Source organism: Macaca fascicularis, chromosome 4 (genome assembly GCF_037993035.2).
Source record: "Macaca fascicularis isolate 582-1 chromosome 4, T2T-MFA8v1.1".
Taxonomy (NCBI): Eukaryota; Metazoa; Chordata; class Mammalia; order Primates; family Cercopithecidae; genus Macaca; species Macaca fascicularis.
In genome coordinates, this window is record NC_088378.1 from 140019420 (window position 1) to 140036383 (window position 16964).

The 16964-nt window shown below is 50.3% G+C and overlaps 1 protein-coding gene across 8 annotated transcripts; it reads left to right on the forward strand.

Annotated features, from left to right (window-relative positions):
• The first annotated feature begins 118 nt into the window (after positions 1–118).
• On the forward strand, positions 119–16665 carry ABHD16A (abhydrolase domain containing 16A, phospholipase). 8 transcript variants are annotated; one of them, XR_012433992.1, is made up of 20 exons: positions 119–311; positions 1326–1382; positions 2124–2190; positions 2436–2522; positions 6455–6540; positions 9861–9934; positions 10150–10272; positions 11365–11479; positions 11604–11705; positions 12704–12767; positions 13174–13223; positions 13594–13717; positions 14506–14610; positions 14844–15105; positions 15327–15383; positions 15529–15591; positions 15731–15807; positions 15891–15989; positions 16087–16133; positions 16333–16665. XR_012433992.1 is itself a non-coding variant. In XM_074038479.1 (20 exons), exons 8-20 carry the CDS (start codon positions 11396–11398, stop codon positions 16414–16416), a joined length of 1020 nt encoding a protein of 339 aa, XP_073894580.1. In that variant the 5' UTR covers positions 119–311; positions 1326–1382; positions 2124–2190; positions 2436–2522; positions 6455–6540; positions 9861–9934; positions 10150–10717; positions 11365–11395; the 3' UTR covers positions 16417–16665. The 8 variants fall into 8 exon arrangements, 7 of the variants coding, with proteins under 7 accessions (XP_073894580.1, XP_045246084.1, XP_073894583.1 ...); XM_074038479.1 differs by having other exon boundaries at positions 10150–10717; positions 14844–14907; XM_045390149.3 differs by having other exon boundaries at positions 14844–14907.
• Positions 16666–16964: the final 299 nt, after the last annotated feature.

The following is a 16964-nucleotide window of genomic DNA, read 5'->3' on the forward strand; positions in this document are numbered from 1 at the left end:
CTGCACCCGTAGCCCCAACTGCGCGAAACTCTTCTCAGGAAGCACTGAAAATGTCGCAACTCGCCCGGAGGCGGAGCCGGTACGGGCTGACGTCAAGGGCACACAACACCTCAGAGGCAGGGAGGGCGGGGCCGGCAGGGGGACCTGCTGCTGGAAGAGCAGCGGCCCAAGCCAGGGCCATGGCGAAGCTGCTGAGCTGCGTCCTAGGCCCCCGGCTGTACAAAATCTACCGGGAGAGAGACTCTGAAAGGGCCCCGGCCAGCGTCCCTGAAACGCCAACGGCAGTCACTGCCCCCCATTCCAGCTCCTGGGTGAGTCGAGTTCCTCCCCGCCGAGGAACGTGGTACAGTCCAAACCCTTTACGGCCTTTGCTCCTCAGAAGTGCCCATAATGGGAAATAAGGGGAGCCTGCTTGTCAAACCAGTCGTCCGCAAAGTCTGCGCTCTGTGTGCTTCCTGAGTTAAAGTCACGCCTACGGACTGGCCGCCTCCTTTCTTTTTCGCTCTTTACCGCTATCTCATTTCGACTGCCACTCCTTGCTCTTTCCTCTCCGCGTCCCCCCACCCTGTCTGTCGTGGTTCGTGCCAGTCCTAGTTGAGTCTTAAGTCCCGGGAAAGAGACCCTGCGCGGACTGGAGAGCCGTTGAATTTTGCCGTCGAACTCCCAATTTCCTCTTTCGCAATGCCTCTTCGTGCCTCCCTCGGCTCCGTTTTTATCTTCCCTTTACCCTCGCCTTGAATTTCAGAATGACTTTTACAGATCCTGTATCCGTAGGTCCTCCCCTCAACCCCCGCCCAACCTAGCCTGGAGACCCGAGTCATTGTATTCTGGAGAGCGGGCGGGTGGTGGTAGGCTGTTCTAAATATTATCTTCCTCTTTATCAGTTGTCTCACATTGTGTTACTGTCTCCTACAAACTGCCCGCTCCTACCCACATTCTCTTCTTAGTCAACTACTCTTATTTCTGATGCTTTTCTTTCCCTCTTAGATTGTCTTGGTGTCTTTCTTCTGAAACTAACCCTTCTCCCCATATGCACGCGCCTGCAATCCATTTTAAACTAGACTGTGGAAAAGGAGCAAAAATCGTCCAATGCTGCTTTCACTTTTGCTTCCAAGTCCAGCTCCCTGTGTTTGTTCCCATGGTCAGGGGTGGGAAATTAGGTTCAGGGTGAGGGTGAGGAAGAGGGTTTTCTGTGGGGGCCGGGGATGTCTCAAGAGAGATAGTCAACGAGAGTAGAACCGGAGGACACACAGCAGAGCTTCTGAAAGGGAAGGAAAAGGACCTGCCAGTGGCAGGGTCCTTAAGGAGGCCATCTGTTTTGGCAGGATACGTACTATCAGCCCCGTGCCCTGGAGAAACATGCTGACAGCATCCTGGCACTGGTATGTCTACCCTGGCATCTGGGACTCTCTGCATCTTTCAGACCCACCTGTCCTCTTGAACTTAGCCTTCCCTAGCTTGGGAGCAACAGTACCCCTGGGGTTGGGGGATGCTCTGGGCTCTGCAGCAGACCTCTCCAACACAGACACACAGACACACTCAAAGTGTGCATACTTGGCACTCCCCTTTGGTATGTAGCACTGCTTTCTCTGGGGGCAGCCTGAGCCATAAGGAAAACATGTTTACTCTTGGGACCATCTGCAGGTGCTAAGTCCTGCAGTTCCCCAGTGACCTGTCCTCCCTGGCAACTAACCTCTTTGGCTGCAGGGACAGCTGTTCGTTCTGGCACAGTTCCTGTGGTGACGTCTGCGCATCTCTTGGGGACCAGGTCAGGGGCTGTCTTGAGCAGGGCCAATTGAAAAGGCTTGATTAACTTGAGTAGACAGAGAGACTGCCTTTAAATGTGATGGAATTATGCCTGGAGATGGTAATTCTTCCATAATTCCAGAGGAAGAAAATAGAACCTGTACCTAGTTTTCCCAGCCTCCATTACACTGACACACTACTTTTCAACAAATATTGAGCATCTACTGTATTCATGGTGTCATACAGCAAATACGATATGATATCCCTCAGGTTGTCCATCTTGCTCAGAGTATAGGCCTGGAATGGCAGGCGTGTGTGTGTGTATGTGTGTGTGTATGTGTGTGTATTGATTGCCTGTCCCTGTCTCTCTGCTGCAGGCTTCAGTATTCTGGTCCATCTCTTATTACTCCTCTCCCTTCGCCTTCTTCTACTTGTACAGGAAAGGTCAGTGTGGTTTCAAACGTGGTGGGGTAGCAAATGGGCAGGTTGTTGGCAGAGGAGCCAGCTCCCTAAAGAGGAGAGGGGACCTGTGAGGATGGCTTGGCTTCCCTCTTCCATCAGGCATCTTCTTCCTCTTAGGGTATGGCTGTTCCAAACAGGGAGTGTGGGGTGGAGGTTGGGGCTGAACTGGGAAGAGGAGCTGAGGAACACTGCGGAGAGGGTCTCACATTGTCCCTCTCCCTTCCCAGGTTACTTGAGTTTGTCCAAAGTGGTGCCGTTTTCTCACTATGCTGGGACATTGCTGCTACTTCTGGCAGGCGTGGCCTGCCTCCGAGGTAGGTCAAGATGAAACCTGGTTTGAATCTTATCTGTCACTGTCACTGGGTACATATTAAGTACCTTGTGCAAATACAGTTTAGTGATGGGCCCCGAGAGGGAATCATTGAAAATGGTTTAAGGCATGATCTTTTCCTTAAAAGACTTGGGTTATAAATATGAAAACAACAAGGTTTGCTTTTTTTTTTTTTTTTTTTTTTTAAAGAGAGAGGGTCTCACCATGTTGTTTAGGCTGGTCTCAAACTCCTGAACTCAAAGTGATCCTCCCACCTCAGCCTCCTGAAGTACTGGGATTGTAGATGTGAGCCACTATGCCTGGCTGCTATTATCTAGAAAAGATGCATATACCCTACAACAATTCTATATATGTATACACACTAGGGAAACTCCTCCACATGTATAAACAATATATATGTACAAGAATACAACATACAACATTGTTTGTAATAATCCCAAGCTGGAAACAACTCCAGTGGCTACCAAATAGTAGGATGGATAAAATACGTTCTGTGCAGCCGGGTGCGGTGGCTCACGCCTATAATCCTAGTACTTTGGGAGGCAGAGGCCGGTGGATCACGAGGTCAGGAGTTCGAGACCAGCCTGACCAACATGGTAAAACCCCATCTCTACTAAAAATACAAAAATTAGCTGGGCGTGGTGGCACGTGCCTGTAATCCCAGCTACTCAGGAGGCTGAGGCAGGAGAATAGCTTGAACCTGGGAGGCAAAGATTGCAGATTGCAGTGAGACGAGATTGCACTACTGTACTCCATCTTGGGTGACAGAGCAAGACTCCGTCTCAAAAAAAAAAAAGAAAAAAAGTTCTGTGCAATAGCCATGCAACAGAACACTATATAGCAATGCAAATGAACAAACTATAGCTACACTCATCAACGCAGATGAAGCCAGGTGTGGTGGCTCATGCCTGTAATCCTAGCAGTTTGGTAGGCTGAGGCGGGCAGATCACCAGAAGTCAGGAGTTCAAGACCTGCCTGTCCAACATGGTGGAACCCCATCTCTGCTAAACATACAAAAAAAAAAATTAGCCAGCTATGGTGGTGAGCACCTGTTAATCCCAGCTATTCGGGAGGCTGAGGCAGTAGAATTGCTTGAACCTGAGAGGCAGAGGTTGCAGTGAGCCAAGATTGAGCTACTGCACTGCATCCTGGGCAACAGATCAAGGCTCCATCTCAGAAAAAAATAAAATACAAAAAATTAACTGGGCATGGTGGCACATGCCTGTAGTCTTAATGGCTTGGGAGGCTAAGGCATGAGAATTGCTTGAACCTGGGAGGCAGAGGTTGCAGTGAGCCAAGATAGCACCACTACACTTCAGCCTGGGTGACAGAGCGAGACTCTGTCTCCAGAAAAACAAAAGCAATGCAGATGAATTTCTGAAATGTTGTGTTAAATAGAAGAAGCTAACCACAAAATAATGTATGCAGTATGATTTCATTTATATAAAATTCGAAAGGGATGCACGTGTTTGAGGTAGAACACCAAAGACAACAAGGGCATGGTTTTCTTAAAAGTTCGGAGAGTGATTACCTGGGGTGGGGAAGTACAGAATAGGGGAGACCCCTGCTGAAAGGTGACTGTGTTCTCTTTGTTGACCTAGGTGATAGTCACATGAATGTTTGCTTTGTATTTTTTAAACTGAATATATGTTTTATGTACCTATGTTATATCTCGCAGTTTAAAAAAATAAAGAGGCAGAACAGATCACCTACCCCTAGTGAGTACATAAGATGACAACCAGGTGATGGGCGATGCTTGAACATGGGGGGGGGGTGGTGTCAGGGCTGGATAGCTGCAGTTGGGTCCCGGACCTTCTGCCTGAGGTGCTCTGCCCCCTGATCTCTGCAGGGCTGGGCTCTCCTCAGAGAGGCCTTCCCTGACCACCTTGTCTAAAAGTAGCTCCCACTGCTCAGTTTTGTCTTAATTTTTTATTTTATTTATTTTTAATTTAGAAAAAATACAGAAAAAATTAGCTGTGCGTGGTGGCTGGCGCTTGTAATCCCAGCTACTTGGGAGGATGTGGCAGGAGAATCACTTGAACCAGGGAGACGGAGGTTGTGGTGAGCCGAGATCACACCATTGCACTCCAGCCTGGGCAACAAGAGCGAAACTCTGTGTCAAAAAAAAAAAAAAAAAAAAGGAAAAAGGAAAAATACAGAAAAGTCCACAGAACAAAATATAAAAGGCTTTTTAAATTTTTTGATATATAGTTTTGTGATTTTTTTTTTTTTTTTTTTTTGAGGCGGAGTCTCGCTCTGTCGCCCAGGCTGGAGTGCAGTGGCGCGATCTCGGCTCACTGCAAGCTCCGCCTCCCGGGTTCCCGCCATTCTCCTGCCTCAGCCTCCCGAGTAGCTGGGACTACAGGCGCCGCCACCACGCCCGGCTAATTTTTTTGTATTTTTAGTGGAGACGGGGTTTCATTGTGTTAGCCAGGATGGTCTCGATCTCCTGACCTCGTGATCCGCCCGTCTCGGCCTCCCAAAGTGCTGGGATTACAGGCTTGAGCCACCGCGCCCGGCCGTGATTTTTTTTAATATATAGTTTTGTGATATTTGCTTTAAATGCTTTCTGTCAATAAAATACTAAAGCACCACAGTTAGGGTTGGAGTTCCCATTGGAATCCTTTCAGTCGTATCTTCCTCTTTCCTCAGAAGTAATAATTGTCATTTGGTGTGGGGTTTGTTTTTTTTTTTTCTGGCACATACCTTTATGAAACATATACCTCATTTCCTCAAATCTAAGCTGCCATCAATTGTAAAATGAATACTAATTTCAGAGTTTTCAAGGGTTAAAAAATATACATCTTAGAATCTATGAAATATGCTATCTATAAGCAGTATGTATTATTTTGCACATTTTACAGTTTTGGCATAAATGTTATCACTCCATACAAATCATTCTGCAGCACACGTCATTCTCTCATCATATCGTTTTGGGGGACTACCAGTGATGACACATAAAGTTCTAGTTCATTCCTGTTGTATTTTCTTTGTAACACTTATCCCTCTCTGAAATGTTCTTGTTTATTGTCTTCTGGCTCTACCTCACCCCAACCAGAATGCCAGCTCTCTGAGAGCCAGGAGCTGCGTATCTCATTTCCTGCTGAGTCTCCTGTGTGTAGAATGGTGCCTGCCTGGCACACGACACCTGCCAGGTCAGTGAGGAGAGAAGTTAGGGTTTGAGGTGCCTCAGCAGTAAAAGGAGAGTGGATGCAATCACTGGGCGTGTAAGTGAAAAGAGAGAAGAGAGAGTCAGCACTGAGAGTTGCTTCTGCTTCAGAGAGGAAAGCAGAAAGGAGGCAGGAGAGGAACTGTTCAGGAATTAGAAGGAGTCAAGAATGGGCCCAGGAAGCAGAGGCAGGGAGAATCTTGAGGGACAGGAAGAATGCTGAGTGGTACAGTTGAAGAGAATGAGGATGGAAGAGTCAGGGATTCAGTGAGGAAGTAATTATGGGCAGGAGCTGGAGACTATGAAACCAGACGGCAAGGGGCTAGGATATACAGAAAAGAGGCAGAAAGCAAGCACTGGAGAAGAGTGGCAGTGAAAAATAGAGAAATTTGATTTTCACAAGGGAGAATAGTATTATAAGACAGTGTTTAATAGTATCATATAATAGGTTATGTGACAGTGTTTAAAGACTGAGGAAAATGAACATTCTGAAAGATGGTAGGTTAAGGATCATCTGTAGAGACACAAACTGCAGAAGCTATGGAGAAGAAGCATCCTGTAGCCAGTTGCTGGATTTGGAGGAAGAGGGTTGGCTCAGGTTATTTCTCCACATCCTATGCCCTCAGTTCCTTTTTCTTTCACTTCTTTCAGGGCCTTCTCTTAGCCTGTTTCCAATTGTTTTCCTAAAACCTAGGCATTCTGCTTTCCAGTTTTCCTAGCACTGTTTCCTGTCCTTTTTCTACCAGGCATTGGCCGCTGGACCAACCCCCAGTACCGGCAGTTCATCACCATCTTGGAAGCAACGCATCGGAACCAGTCTTCAGAAAACAAGGTGAGAGGCTCTAAGAAAAGTGCCACGCAGGTGCCCAATAGCAGCTTCCTCAGTTGTCCCTCAGAGCACCGGACACTGGCTTCTGCAGGAAGAGGAGGTGTGTTTTACCACCTACCACACTGGGTGTTTGTTTGCACATTGCTGTATCTCGTCTCCCCTTCATTAGTGAACTGTCCACCTGAGAAATTTTTCTTCCCTACCACTTCTAATGGAATATTCTGCTAGAACAATCTTCCCTCTCCCTCACCTGCAAGAACTGGCTAAACTAGAAACATTCCACAATGTTTCTTTTTTCTTTTTTTTTTTTTTTTTGAGACGGAGTCTCGCTCTGTCGCCCAGGCTGGAGTGCAGTGGCGCGATCTCGGCTCACTGCAAGCTCCGCCTCCCGGGTTCCTGCCATTCTCCTGCCTCAGCCTCCCGAGTAGCTGGGACTACAGGTGCCTGCCACTGTGCCCGGCTAATTTTTTCTATTTTTAGTAGAGACAGGGTTTCACCGTGGTCTCAATCTCCTGACCTTGTGATCCGCCCGCCTCGGCCTCCCAAAGTGCTGGGATTACAGGCGTGAGCCACCGCGCCCGGCCCCAGTGTTTCTTTTTTCTTTTCTTTTTTTTTTTTGAGATGGAGTTTCGCTCTTGTTGCCTAGGCTGGAATGCAATGGCACGATCTCAGCTCACTGCAACCTCCGCCTCCCGGGTTCAAGTGATTCTCCTGTCTCAGCCTCCTGAGTAGTTAGGATTACAGGCACGCGGCGCCCACGCCCACTAATTTTTGTATTTTTAGTAGAGATGGGGTTTCACCATACTGGCCAGGCTGGTCTCGAACTCATGACCTCAGGCGATCTGCCGGCCCGGCCTCCCAAAGTGCTGGGATTACAGGTGTGAGCCACCACGCCTGGCCTCTTTTTTTTTTTTTCCTTTGAGACAGTCTCACTCTGTTACTCAGGCCAAAGTGCAGTGGTACAATCTCAGTTTACTACAACCTCCACCTCCCGGGTTTAAACGATTCTCACGCGTCAGCCTCCTGAGTAGCTGGAATTACAGGCGCACACCACTATGCCCAGCTAATTTTTGTATTTTTAGTAGAGACAGGGTTTCACCATGTTGGCCAGGCTAGTCTTGAATTCGTGACCTCAGATGATCTGCCCGCCTTGGCCTTCTAAAGTGCTGGGATTACAGGTGTGAGCCACTGTGCCTGGCCCACAGTGTTTCTTTTTTTTTTCTTTTGAGATGGAGTTTTGCTCTTGTTGCCCAGGCTGGAGTGCAATGGCATGATTCCAGCTCACTGCAACCTCTGCCTCCTGGGTTCAAGCGATTCTCCTGCCTCAGCCTCCCAAGTAGCTGGGATTACAGGCATGCACCACCACACTCGGCTAATTTTGTATTTTTAGTAGAGATGGGGTTTCGCCATGTTGGTGAGGCTGGTCTCAAACTCCTGACCTCAGGTGATCCACCTGCCTTGGCCTCCCAAAGTGCTGGGATTAGAGGCGTGAGCCACTGCACCCAGCCCACAATGTTTCTTAGAAGGTAGTTTTCTCTGTATCACAGCAGCTCAGTTCTATAAATGTTTATTTTTGTTGTATACACTGAATACCATGCTATCCTTGTTTGTGGATGGGACAAGGTGGACAGGTATGTCCACTCCTGTGACTGGGAGTACAGCATGGTACCAGGAGGGAGAAAAGCTGGGGCTCAGTGTCCTGGGAATTGTGCCAGGCCAGCTGGTGCTGAACTGTGATTATCTTTGAGGATGGGCTTTGGAGCCCCGTAAAGCTCTTTTCTGTTATGGGAGGTTTCTGGGATCAAATAGCTATGACCACTGTCATCGCATTCCTGGCTATTCCACACTATTTATGGAGCTGTGTAATGATGCCCTGTACTATGCTACTGGCTGAGGCATTTGGCACACACTTTTCTGATTCTCACGACAGCTGAGCGAGGTGGCATTATTACCCTTATTTGTAAATTTGAGAAAACAGAGGTAAAAAGAGGTTAAGTGACCCATTCGGAGTCATAGAGCAAGAAAGTAGCTAAGTCCAGATTTGAGAGCAGGTCTGAGCAAAACCTGCCTGAAATTTGCTTTTATTCATCCTGTTTTGCCATTTACCTTTTTGTATAATTTTTCTATTGCTCTCTGTTATTCAAATTATTTTTGAAGTGTCAAAAAATTTCTGTGCAGAAAATGAAAACCCTCAAAATAGAGTGCTGGGAGCTCAGGGGACAATATAGTCAAGTATTAAGACACAGCTAGACCAGGCGTGGTGGCTCACACCTGTAATCCCAGCACTTTGGGAGGCCAAGGCGGGTGGATCACAAGGTCAGGAGATCGAGACCATCCTGGCTAACACAGTGAAACCCCATCTCTGCTAAAGATACAAAAATTAGCCGGGCTTGGCAGTGGGCACCTGTAGTCCCAGCTACTTGGGAGGCTGAAGCAGGAGAATGGCGTGAACCCGGGAGGCAGAGCTTGCAGTGAGCCAAGATGGCGCCACTGCACTCCAGCCTGGATGACAGAGCGAGACTCCGTCTCAAAAAAAAAAAAAAAAAAGACACAGCTCCCACTGTCCTCAAAAAACATGTGGAGCTGGCGAGGTGGTTCATGCCTACAATCCCAGCACTTTTGGAAGCCGAGGCAGGAGGATCGCTTCAGCCCAGGAGTTCGAGACCAGCCTGGGCAACATAGTAAGACCTTGTCTCTAAAGAAAATTTTAAAAATTAGCTGGGCATAGTAGCACACGTCTGTAGTCCCAGCTACTCCAGAGGCTGAAGTAGGGGGATCACTTGGGCCTGGGAGTTTGAGGCTGCAGTGAGGGCTAAGTAGGAGCATCATTTGGGCCTGGGATTTTGAGGCTGCAGCCTCCTCTCTGTCTCACTCAACCTTGGATCTGTCGGTGTGATCTGCTGGGAGATTTCTAAGCCTCTAAGATAGTACCCCATAAGGGACCCAGGTGGGGAATAGACCGTGACCAGCCAGCGGCCCCCTTCTACCCCATCACTCAAAAGCACTAGCACCTTCAGCCACTCCTCCTGGGGGTGGGTCAGGCTTAGTTTTTTAGAAAAGCAGAGTGTTAGGTTCCTAGCTTGGAAGAGGGCAGACAGGCCAGTCCTGATACCTGATGGGGCATACCATCTCGCCTGATTTTCTGGTCCCATTAGAATTTTCCATCTGAGAATTGGGAGGGTGTTGACCTCTGCTTGGTTTCCCCATGATGTATGGGGATCAGACCCCTGGATAACAAAGGTGTTGTTGAGGGTGGGTAGGAGGGCCTCCCCTGAGTTCTCAACACCCCTTTTCTTCTCCTTTTACTCTCGTGTCCACTGCAGAGGCAGCTTGCTAACTACAACTTTGACTTCCGGAGCTGGCCAGTCGACTTCCACTGGGAAGAACCCAGCAGCCGGTGAGGCCCCAGTTCTTTTGCTCTATTCCTCCCCTTGGAACCATTCCAGATAATACCTGCCCTGCCCTGTCCCCCCACCTCCATGCCCTCTCAGGTCATAGTGCCTGCCTTCCAGTGCCATTATGTCGTTCCTAGTCCCCCACTGTTCTCCAGATCTCAGACGTCCAGCTTGCTGCTCCTGACCCCATCCTTCCCTGCATCTTTCCCTTCCTCAGGAAGGAGTCTCGAGGGGGCCCTTCCCGCCGGGGTGTGGCCCTGCTTCGCCCAGAGCCCCTGCACCGGGGAACAGCAGACACCCTCCTCAACCGGGTTAAGAAGCTGCCTTGTCAGATCACCAGGTGGGAAATGGCAGGGAGGAGAGGCCTGCTGGGGTGGAGGGGCCATTTCAGGAGGGCTCTGGGAGTGGATGCTCCATTGTAAAATAGCTGTCACTCATTGGGCCTAGTGTCGTATGGTTTGTGTAAATCATTTATGGCAAAGTCATTTTTATCCACATTTATATTTGAAGAAAAGAGGCTCAGAGAGATCTGGAGTCTCAAAGATAGTAAGTGAAGAACTGGGATATGAACAAAAGCTCCTTCAGTGAGGCTGAGAAGGAGCAGTGGGGGTGGGGTGGGGGTGGGGAGGACACCTGTAGCTAGGGCAGGCTCTGGTGGCATCTGTGTACCCATCGTGGCCCCTCTGCCCCGTTGTTATTCCACCTTGGCTCCGGGCCCCTGTTCGCCTCTGTGTCTGCACCTGTGATGAACCTGCCCTGCAAGGTTGCTGAGGAGATTAAGTAAGGTAACATGTTCTGAAGGGCTCCTGCCTTGCCTGGGTGCTTGAGAGCACGTGGTAAATCCCAAATAAAGCTCAGTCGTGGGTACTGATGATGTCAGAAGGAACAGAAATAACCACCTATATCTTACAGTGGAACAGACACTGGGAATTTTCTATTGCTGGGAGTTAGGAGGCAGCTTCTAGAATACCAGGGAATAGGGTGGACTTAGTGGTTGGTCGTTGACAGTGTGCTAATTGGTCAGGAAGTGAAGCCATATTTGAGGTTTTGAATTACAACCATCATTTTTTAAAGTATTATTTATTTGGGGACCTTTAATATGTTGTACTTAGATTTTAAGAAATCATAATCTGATAACTTTGCATTTGTTATGTATAGAAAGTACATCATAAAACTCTCAGAATTCTGTACATACAGGATATATGTGTACTGAGCCACAATATAAAATATTTATCTTACAAAGGTTGCACTAAGAAAAGTTTGAAAAACATCAGCCTACTACATATTTCATTAAGGCTTGAAAGAGGAAAGTAAAGCTGTGAAAGTCAGGTGAAGCAGGCCTTACAGTCTGTGAGTGTCCCCAGCACAGTGTCCCCAGCACAGTTCCCACGCCTCACCAGGGTTGGGGTTTGTTAACCTGTGTTCCCCACAGCTACCTGGTGGCGCACACCCTGGGGCGCCGGATGCTGTATCCAGGCTCTGTGTACCTGCTCCAGAAGGCCCTCATGCCTGTGCTGCTGCAGGGCCAGGCCCGACTGGTGGAAGAGGTGAGGCTTCCCTGCCCGCCCATCCCCTATAGCCCTCCCCTCCCACCCCCACCTAGCCCGCCCCACCCTTGTCATGTGGCCTTCTGCCCCTTGGCAACCTGGCCATTGCATCTCCCCTACTCAGTGTAATGGGCGCCGGGCAAAGCTGCTGGCCTGTGATGGCAATGAGATTGACACCATGTTTGTGGACCGGCGGGGGACAGCTCAGCCCCAGGGACAGAAGCTGGTAAGAGGGAGCAGGGATCCCAGAGGTGGGGTGACTGTGAGGAAGGCAGTAGAGGTCTGGGGACCCCAATGCTATAGCATCTCCCTGGAGGAACCACTACTGGGATAATCCCATCTCTTAGCTCCACCCTAAAGACCTTGTGATGTAGTGAAACCCTATGATAGAGAAACAGATGAAGTAGGAGAGACATTCAAGAACCAGAAACTAATATTAATAGTTACCACTTCGACAGCACTTCACACTTACATATATTTCTCATATGTATATATGAAGCATATATATTTAATTCTCACAACAATCTGTGAGATAGTTACTGCTTATGTTAGCCCATTTTATAGGAGATGAAACTGAGGCACAGAAAACCTATCCTGGACCTCACAGTAAGTAGTAGAGCTGGTATTTGGACCCACACAGCCTGGCTTCAAAGTCTTCTGCCTCCATGAAGCAGCCATGGAAAGAGCACTAAGCCAGGAGTCTAGGGAGCTGGGTTCTAGTCCTGGCTCTGCCCATCTGCTATGAGAGTTCATGCAAATCCCACCACCCGTGGGCTTCAGCTTGGGGCGCCATGGCATTACAGTTTATCTGACCATAAGACTGGAGCTCAGAGAGGGATAGGGAGAGCAGTCAGAGAGGGACAGAGAGAGCAGTCAGCATACCACACAATAGCAATGGTCACAGAAGATAACAGACCCGAAAACTAGAAAGGAAAAACATCTCCATAGTCCCTTTCCTGAGAGAGACCCAGCCGGTAATCTTCCAAGGAAAAGTGGACATGGCTGGGTGGTCAAGCAGTTCAGCCTCTGAGGAGTATTTGTAATCCCTTTGCTTCTCCTCTTATGGACCCTGTGGAATGAGAAGCTTCCATTCCCCTTGGAGAAAACAGAGACCTGCCCTTTCCTCTTCCCTGCAAAGCTCTTCATGGGCTGCCCTCCTTGCCCAAAGGGAGTTTTTCAGTCCCAACTTGGCCCCCCAGCCCTTCCTTCCTGCCTCCTTCCTAGGTGATCTGCTGTGAGGGGAATGCTGGGTTTTACGAGGTGGGCTGCATCTCCACACCCCTGGAAGGTAGGATGGTGACTCAGCCTCCTTGTCTCTGCCCTTTGAAGGGAATGTCCCTGCCTCCCACACTGATCTGACCTCCCCTGGCCTCCACTTTCTCTGGGTGAGGTTTTGAGTCTCTCAGCTTTAGGGAAAGGTCCACTCGCCATTTGCTTTGATAACCTTACATCCCTCCCCTGGCCTGTGTCCCTAATTATGCTTTTCATTCTGTTCCATTCCCCTACCACACACCCCACACAGTCACACGCCTCTCCCTGTACTGCCTCAGAACCTTTGGTGTCATCTCCTATTCTGGGAAGGCTTGCAGTTATTTGCCTCTAAGCTGGGGAGTACTTCTGCTCTTCCTTCCCCCAGGGATGGAGAAAGGGGTGTGGGCCATAAGGTCTCAGTTCCTCCTCCCTCTTTGTTACAGCTGGATATTCAGTCCTGGGCTGGAATCATCCAGGCTTTGCTGGAAGCACGGTGAGACCATCTCAGGAATCCCTTCCTTTTCCTGAATTATGTCTGTTTCCCTCTGGTCAGCCATTGGAGGGAGGAGAGGGGCTGTGGATTTCTTGAAGGGCCTCCCACTCACCTGAGAGCTGGGGGCTAGGAGGTTGTGAAGGCAGAATTGGGAGCCATGCCCCCATCCCCATAGTGGGGGGCTGGCGGGAGAGGTGGAAGTGGATCTCATTGGACACATCTGTCTTCTGGAAAGAACAACCTCTCCTACCATCTCTTCCTTCTACACCTTCTCTGTCTTAGTTGGCTGCAGGAGGGGTCCACGTTGGGAGGGACAGGTGAGCTGGCCTTTGGTGCTGACACAATCCTGACTTTGCCCTTCTTCCTGTAGGGAGTGCCGTTCCCGCAGAATGAGGCCAATGCCATGGATGTGGTGGTCCAGTTTGCCATCCACCGCCTGGGCTTCCAGCCCCAGGACATCATCATCTACGCCTGGTCCATCGGTGGCTTCACTGGTACCAGCCTCCCTCCCATCCCCCCACTTTAGACACATTCATGACCACCCAGCCTCACCCAGGAGAGGTGGGGAAATGCACTGGTGGCCCTGGGGTGGGGTGGAGGCTCAAGGAAGAAGAGAGAGGAAGTAGAATCTCTGAGTGGGCCTGGAAGAAGCTATCGTATTTGTATACACTTCACCTTTCCTTCCCCTCTTGTGCCCAGTCATTAAAAGGAAAAGCAGACCCAGGTCCTGGGTGGGGAGATCACGGAAAGTGAATGTTTCCTGCCTGTTATCTTCAGTGCACTGTCTCCAGTGTTCTATCCCCATCCTCTCCAGACAGTTCCCTGACCAAGTGAAGTAGGTTAAGAAAAAAAACAAGGGGCCGGGCGCGGTGGCTCAAGCCTGTAATCCCAGCACTTTGGGAGGCCGAGATGGGCGGATCATGAGGTCAGGAGATCGAGACCATCCTGGCTAATACGGTGAAACCCCGTCTCTACTAAAAAATACAAAAAACTAGCCGGGTGAAGTGGCGGATGCCTGTAGTCCCAGCTACTCGGGAGGCTGAGGCAGGAGAATGGCGTGAACCCGAGAGGAGGAGCTTGCAGTGAGCTGAGATCCGGCCACTGCACTCCAGCCTGGGTGACAGAGCGAGACTCCGTCTCAAAAAAAAAAAAAAAGAAAAAAAACAAGGAATAACATAGGGGGAATGGGGTTGGCCTACAGGGTAAGTGGGATGAGAGCATGAGTGGTGAGGAGAAAGGAGCCTTTCTCAGTTCTTACTTTTCTTCCCTGCCCTGGTACCAGCCACGTGGGCCGCCATGTCCTACCCAGATGTTAGTGCCGTGATCCTGGATGCCTCCTTTGATGACCTGGTGCCCTTGGCCTTGAAGGTCATGCCAGACAGCTGGAGTGAGTGCATCTCCCAGGCCTGCCCTTCCTGGGAAGGGGTGGTCTGGAACTGGGAACTGTTCTAACTGAGATGGCCCCCTTTTCCTTGGGTGTGGTGTAAGTCACCCCATTGTTGGAAGCAGGAGGACTCCTTTGTCTGGGGGCCTCAGTTTTCTTTCTCCATGAACAGTGAGGACCTTTATGTTGGGCAAAGGCTTTGTCTCTGCCATCCCTTCACCTTTATCCCACTCTAGGGGGCCTGGTGACCAGGACCGTGAGGCAGCATCTCAATCTAAACAATGCGGAGCAGCTGTGCAGGTGAGCGCCGGCCAGCATCCAGCATCGAACACCTGCCCCCTAAACAGCTCTGCTGGGCACTTAAACGCTGAAACCAGTACTAAAGTGCAAGTTGGTAAAAGGCCACTGGATCACATCCCAAGTGACCCTGCCACCACCTCAACTGGCCTCAACTGGCCCTCCCAGGTCCCCTGGGACTCTGGACCACCTCAGGATCTGGTAACCAAAGGGTTAAGGCCTGGTACAGCAGGGGTCTCCCAGCAGGGCCAGACTGAACCATGCCCATTCTTAAATATTCCCTCTCATCCCTGAGTGAAGGGCTTGGTCACAGACTGTGCTGTAGCAGGGGATAAGAATGCTTCCAGTGCGGGGATGGGGGTGGGCCAGTTGTCACCTGTCTCCCTCTGAGCTCTCCCTTCCCACTGCTCTGTTCTCTGAAGATACCTGGGTCCTGTACTGCTGATCCGGAGAACCAAGGATGAGATCATCACTACCACGTGAGTGCTTCGGAAGGTCGGCCCTCGCCAATCCCAGAGATGGCCAGGAATTTTCCCCTCCCACCTCTGCTCACCAGAAACCCGGGTATCTAGACCTTTCCTCCTAACCTCCAGCCCCTCCAGGGTACATTCTTCTCACCCCTAGGGTTCCTGAGGACATCATGTCCAACCGAGGCAATGACCTCCTGCTGAAGCTCCTGCAGCATCGGTGAGAGCCAGGGTGTGTGCGTGCTGGGAGCAGTGTACACGCACAGATACCGACACCAGCATAGGGAAGGAGGGAGAAAGGCTCAGGAATGGTGAATGAAAAAAATCAGCCCTGACCTGTCCCGGCGCTTCCTCTGTAGGTATCCCCGGGTGATGGCAGAGGAGGGTCTTCAAGTGGTGAGGCAGTGGTTGGAGGCCTCCTCACAGCTGGAGGAAGGTGAGAAGGGATCCAGTGAGGCTTGGGGCGGGGGCCCGGCAAGGTCAGGTTGCTGACTGGCTGTCATCTCTCTTCCTGACCAGCCTCAATTTACAGCCGATGGGAGGTGGAAGAGGACTGGTGTCTGTCTGTCCTCCGCTCCTACCAGGCAGAACACGGGCCTGACTTCCCCTGGAGCGTGGGTAAGGAGCTCCTGGGGCAGGAAAGGGGGTGGGAAGAGCCTAGGAACGGGATGAATACCCACATGTGTGGCCTGTTTTGAGCACCTCCTCTCGGCAGGGGAGGACATGAGTGCAGATGGACGGCGGCAGCTGGCTTTGTTTCTGGTGAGCTGAGTGGGAAGTGGGAAGGGTTCTTGAATGGCCAGGGCTCACATAGGGGGACTGGGAATACCCTATAAGCATTGGAAGTGGCAGCTTTTGTAGAGTGGGTGGTGGGTGCGGAGGCGAAGGGTGGGGAAGGAGTCCAGTGGTTGCCCCTCCCTACAGTGCTCTGTACCCCACCTGTCCCACCTCCTTTCCTCAGGCTCGGAAGCATCTGCACAACTTTGAGGCCACTCACTGTACCCCACTCCCAGCCCAGAACTTCCAGATGCCCTGGCACCTCTAGGGACCACACTGGGACTCATTATGGAAGAATGGGGTGAGAGGACACATGAGGAAAGACTCCCTTATTTGTGATTCTCTGTGTTCATGTTGCTGTTTATAGTTTGTGGAAAGTGGGGGACCATCCCCCTTCTCACCACTGTTCCTCTTGCTCGTTTCCCCTCATTCATGTGGCTATACTTAACCTTCTCCAACATACATCTTGCATTACATGAATGAATTATTCCTAATAATAAAAAGGTATTTTTTCTACTATCTGGCTAATTATATAACTTCTCAAGTGTCCGGGGAGCCAGAGGCAGGTAATGAGGAGAGCAGAGGCCCCAAAGAGGCTTTGGGAAACCCTAACCCTAGACAGCTCATCTAACCCTTCCCATCTCTGTGTCCTCGCAGGCCTTCAGCCCCTAACCTGAGCTATCTTCAGGCAGCGGGTCCCCAAACCTCCCCCTTCCCTGGTGTGCCTACTGTTACCACAACTGTGCAGCCTCCCTGGCCCATCCCACCTCCTTCCTCAGTTCTTCCTGCATACAACCACCCCAGGAGCCTATGGTT